Here is a 5,398-nt window from a genome sequence, read left to right as displayed (position 1 = left end):
ACGAGACTTCAAAGAATTCCGGTGCGGGCCGAATTGGACAAAAGGGGCATAGATTTGAATTCGGTATTATGCCCCCTTTGCGAAAATGAGGCGGAAACTGTCGAACATATGATTTTATCATGTCAAAAAGCTAAAGAACTGTGGGCTCGAGTCTTCCGATGGTATAACAGGGACCAAGTTTTCTACAATGGATTGAATGATATGTTCCAAGGGAAGAAATCATCCTCGAACCTTCCTCCGACATCGAAGACATGGCAAGCAATCGAATGGGTTACGGGTTACGAGATTTGGAGAAGCCGAAATTTGAAAGCCTTTGAAAACAAGGATTGGAACGCTCCGAAAATACTTAACGAAATTCAAGCCAAAAGCTTCCTTTGGATCTCATCACGCACCAAAAAGGATGCAATGGATTGGAACGTATGGCTACTTAATCCTAACACATATGACGATCATGGATAAACTTTGTGGGAAATGTTTTCGTGTTTGCTTTTTGTACTTCTTTGAGTTACTGTAGCCGAGTTCGAGTTTTAGCATTCTTTTCTTTTCGTATACTGCATGCTCTCTATGCAGCAATGTAACTCCTGTACTATTGTTTCTTAATAATAAAAATTTTTGCTTTCCAAAAAAAAAAAAAAAAAATAAAAAAAAAAATAAAAAAAAAAAAAAAATAATAGTTCCTCAAATAATTGATTATATTTGAATTTCCAATACCCGTAATATTACCTTTATGGTTATTTAAAAAAGATGAGGATTTGAAATATTAAATGAAAAATGTCATTTAAAAAAATTTAAAATCGTTGCAAAAGTAATCTGCTAACAGCCATATAACCATAACCATATTAATAATAGAGTAACCATATTAATAATAAAACATAGTGTCAGATTGATTATCATATATTTTATGGTAGAAAACACACACTTGATCATGATAGATGAGGATTTTTAATACGCCAAACGACATTAATCACCGGTTTGTAAACCATGGAGAACCCTAACCGAGATATGTTCTCGAGAAGATGGTTAACGATTTGCCTGCAGGCCGATCAACAGGATCGATCGACGGCAAGGGAAAAAACTCTATGAGGATCTGTAGGTAAGAACTCTAGTTCAATAGTAGTCCCATTGAGTTGAGATGATCTGACGATCGTAAGGAAGCAGAGATTATGCAGAAGAATGGAGGCCGTATGCGGTAGGTTTTTAACCCATATTTATATATGAGAATTAGAGTTTAGGTGACTTGTGAGTCAAGTTAACGTACAAGCCGATCAATATATTTGGAATTTATAAATAATGTGCATATTTTACCACACAAAATTATTTACCACGTGTATTTATGAATGCTGTTAATTGGTGTCCAAATCAAAACTCGTTTCAAACTACATTACAAACGATCTTAACCGAGATAATATATTTTTGGATGAATCAGTACTCAATGTTACAAATAACAAAATACTAGTAGTTGATTATACAAGATTACTATGATTAAGCCTTACGGCCACCACAAGATTATTACTTACCAGAACAATAATAAGTAGCTAGCACGTCATGATCTCCAATTGTTCTTGAAAAAAAGGATAAAATCAGACCATAGCAAACCCAACCAAACCATGTTAAACTGGTCCATATGCTCGTTCCTTAGACATCTAACATGTGACATCTAAAATGATGTTGTCCACGTCACATTTATCATACGCTAACTACATAATGTATAACAAGAGATACATATATAAATCAAATACCTTACACTTTTCGAACCGAACAATTATCGATCATTAACTTCCATTGAAACCATTACTCGAATCATTCACTGAACTAAACTTGATTAGCTCTTGTTGCAAGCTAAATGGCCTTCTATCGGTCCCTTCGACGCCCAAAAAATCTCTAGTCAAGTTCCCATCTCCGGAGTCAGGGCCAGCGCGACTCTTTTGGCTCAAGCCGGCCATCATCATCATTAATCCGTCCCCGTTCATCATCTCGCTACTCAAACCATCGGATTGATTCAAAGAACTAAACCCTGAGAGCTGATGATCACTTGTATTCATAACCCCAAACTCAAAAGAGTTAGTACTTCTCGTGGACCCTATTTGCGACGCTTTTTGTAAAAGTGCGGTGGCGGACATATGTGGTGGAGGTGGTGGCGGGTTAGGACCGCCATCGTAATTGTTGTAAAACGAATTCAACAACATTTCCCCTTTGTTGTTGTTGTTGTTGTTATCTTGTTCTTCTTTTAAGGCTAACCCTTGTGGCATATGTGCAAAATTTTCGACTTGGCTTTGACCTAACCATTGTACCATTTCTGGTGATAATATTCCACCATTGTTGGTGTTTGAGCTTGATGAGCCCAAAAATGAGGAACTAGTTGCTGAATTTTCAAGAGGATTAATATTGTTGCCATGTTGGTGCAACCAAATTGGTAGTCTTGGTTTCATGATCCCATTTCCATCTAGACCTTTTGTGAGCTCACTGCCACTATTAAACACTCCAGGAAACCGGGGACTATTTATCCGATTACCACCATTCATCGTCATCAAATCGGTTTGGAAATTGAGATTCGCGGTTGTTTGATACATCGGAAATGGCGCCATTCTTGAATTTTCTTCGGTTAAAGCATCACAAAATGCTCTATGCGTTATGAAGCTATCTTTCCTGTTTTATTTATAGAAACATACACATGCAAATGTCATCCATTTTTCCAAATATATTCGAGACATCGGTGCGTTTATCTCCTTATTACATATAGATAGAACATTTGAATCAATTCCATATTTTGAATTAAGAAAATTTTCATTTTTTAATCGAAAACCGTAAAGGGATAAGGTTTTTCATGTTCAGCCTACCCAGAAATAAATAATATTTTACCTACGAGCTATTCCCTTAGTATCCTAGTATGTACTGCTAGTACAGTTTGAAACTGAGAGCTATTTAATTGGTTGTTTGATCAAACTATAAGCAAAAGCAGATAAACCGTTTTAATAAGAAATCTAAGACACTCAAATTGATCTTAAGTTCGAGCTCGAGATTTATATACCTAGAAAAGAGGGTTCCACAATCACACTTATACTCTCTAGTCCCACAAATCTTGCTATGAGCCTTCCAATCCGATTGAACTGCGTACTTCTTCGAACACTTTTCGCACTTCCACTTCTTTTCGCCATGTTTTCGACTAAAATGTTTCTTAACTCCAGTTAGATCTCCAAGAGCTCTAGAAGGATGATGATGAACACAACTTATTTCAGGACATATGTAAACCTTCTTTCTCACAACTTCATTTTTGTTTCTTTGCTTAAGCTTCCATGGCAAGTTATGACCTCTTCTATGAAGCTGCAAATTTTGATCTCTTTGAAAACCTTTGTTACATATCTCACACACGAATCGATTTGTCGCCATCAATGATTTCGGTGATAGCGCTATCACTTCTGCATCTGGATCTATTAACTCAGTTAAATAATAAACAAACAAAGTAACAAACACTAATAAAACTAAATAAGATTATTACTTAATTAAGATCTAAGTACCTGGATTACCAGGAAGATTACGCTTTCGTTTAGCTGTGTTTGAAGATAAAGAATTAGGGTTAGGGATTGAGTCTTGATCTTGATAAGGTGGAGGTGATGAAAAGCCATCACTAGACATCATTTTAGATCACAAGAATATAAGATAATTATAAGATGATAACTACAACAGAATTGAAGCTACTATACTAAAAATAGATGAATGGATTATAGAAGATGATGATGATGATGATGTATGACCATGTGATGATTCATCAATTCATGTTCTTCGGAAGATGACGTAATTAAAGAAAGAAAGATAGTACTCCGTATATATTAACATATATTATGGAACTTTTTTGGTATGAATCACTAAATTGGTTTGTGGTTGCTATGAATCTTGGTGAGAAACAAGCTGAGTGACGATTGATAATTGAAAGAATATATTGTTCACATAGTAGAACACACATAAAAACACACACATGTACAAAGAGAGAGAGAGAGAACAAACGCACACGGGTTGTATGTAAAGTTGGTCAGACAGAGACTGACGTGGACCACATCTCTTTGCATTATTATTGATACCTTCTCCGTGAGTAAATTTTGACTTTTACCTACAATAAAAACAATATTCTGTCTAAATGCTTTTTTATTTAATTTAATATATATATATATATATATATATATATATATATATATATATATATATATATATATATATATATATATATATATATATATAGTAGAGGGATCAAATGAGAACTTTTGTGTGAGAACTCTGAGAATTCAAAAATGCACTGAAATTCAAGTAAAAATGGAAAATTTGAGCAAAAAAACTCCATATTCGAGCAAAAAATAGGACACGGACGAGCAAAAAACATAATAGTCGAGCAAAAATGGAGAGTCGAACAAAAAAAAAGAACGAACAAAAATTTGATATTCGAACAATTGTGATATTCTAACAAAAATGTGTTCTACATTTTTGAAATTCGAACGCAAAAATGTAGAACACATAGGTAGTCGAACAAAAATTTTGATATTCGAACAAAAATGTGTTCTACATTTTTTTTCAAGAATTTTTTTTTTTTTGCTCGACTATGAAATTTTTGTTCATCCGTGTTTTGTATTTTTGCTCGAATTCCCCTTTTTTTGCTCGAATTTAAGCGTATTTGGGTGTATTTTGGAGTTTTTAGAGTTCTTAGAGTTCTCACACTAAAAAAGTTCTCACACTAAATTATCTCCATATATATATATATATATATATATATATATATATATATATATATATATATATATATATATATATATATATATATATTAGATCTCATGGCGAGAGTTTTATGAGTGATGTAATAATTTTGTAAAAAATTAAAATTATTCTTATAACGGGAGTTTGTAAAGCTAAAAATTAAAATGTACAGGAGATTTATTAAACGAATGAAGCCTTAAGAACTTACAAGTGAACTACCAAGCTAACAAAATAAAACTCACAACAAACCACGACAAATAAGTAACATGAACATCTAAATCAAAAAACTGAGAACCAACAATGAAAAAAACACACACACCAAGAGGATAACCAATCAAACGAGCTCAATAGATTTTTTTTAACGGCCAAAGAATCAATTATATAAAAAATAACAAAACGCTCTCTAGCAAGGCGCTAAGAGAGAATTACAAAGGCATAGCGAGCCACAAGTTTCAATTTGAAACTAGATGACCCCTATTTAATATCCAACGAAAAGTAAGTAATCTAATGACATCAAAAAGACTACTAGAACGACAAAAAGGACTATCAAAGACCACACCATTACGAAATCTCCAAATAGCCCAAAGTAACGTGCATACAATCGCCACGATCCGGTTCTTGCTCGAAGACGGTAAACGGATCCCTTCAACCCAAGAAT

The 5,398-nt window shown here is 33.9% G+C and overlaps 1 protein-coding gene across 2 annotated transcripts; it reads right to left on the bottom strand.

Moving 5' to 3' along the window:
- Positions 1–1,402: 1,402 nt before the first annotated feature.
- Positions 1,403–3,947, bottom strand: LOC139861800 (zinc finger protein JACKDAW-like). 2 transcript variants are annotated; one of them, XM_071850306.1, is made up of 3 exons: positions 3,516–3,947; positions 3,029–3,428; positions 1,403–2,646 (listed from the first exon to the last, which is right to left on the bottom strand). In XM_071850306.1, the coding sequence occupies exons 1-3, from the start codon at positions 3,634–3,636 to the stop codon at positions 1,773–1,775; spliced, it is 1,395 nt and encodes a 464-aa protein (XP_071706407.1). In that variant the 5' UTR covers positions 3,637–3,947; the 3' UTR covers positions 1,403–1,772. The 2 variants fall into 2 exon arrangements, with proteins under 2 accessions (XP_071706407.1, XP_071706408.1); XM_071850307.1 differs by having other exon boundaries at positions 3,029–3,422.
- Positions 3,948–5,398: the final 1,451 nt, after the last annotated feature.

Source organism: Rutidosis leptorrhynchoides, chromosome 8, assembly GCF_046630445.1.
Source record: "Rutidosis leptorrhynchoides isolate AG116_Rl617_1_P2 chromosome 8, CSIRO_AGI_Rlap_v1, whole genome shotgun sequence".
Classification (NCBI taxonomy): Eukaryota; Viridiplantae; Streptophyta; class Magnoliopsida; order Asterales; family Asteraceae; genus Rutidosis; species Rutidosis leptorrhynchoides.
Note: the sequence above shows the minus strand (reverse complement) of the source record. Positions and strands in the feature narration are given on the sequence as shown.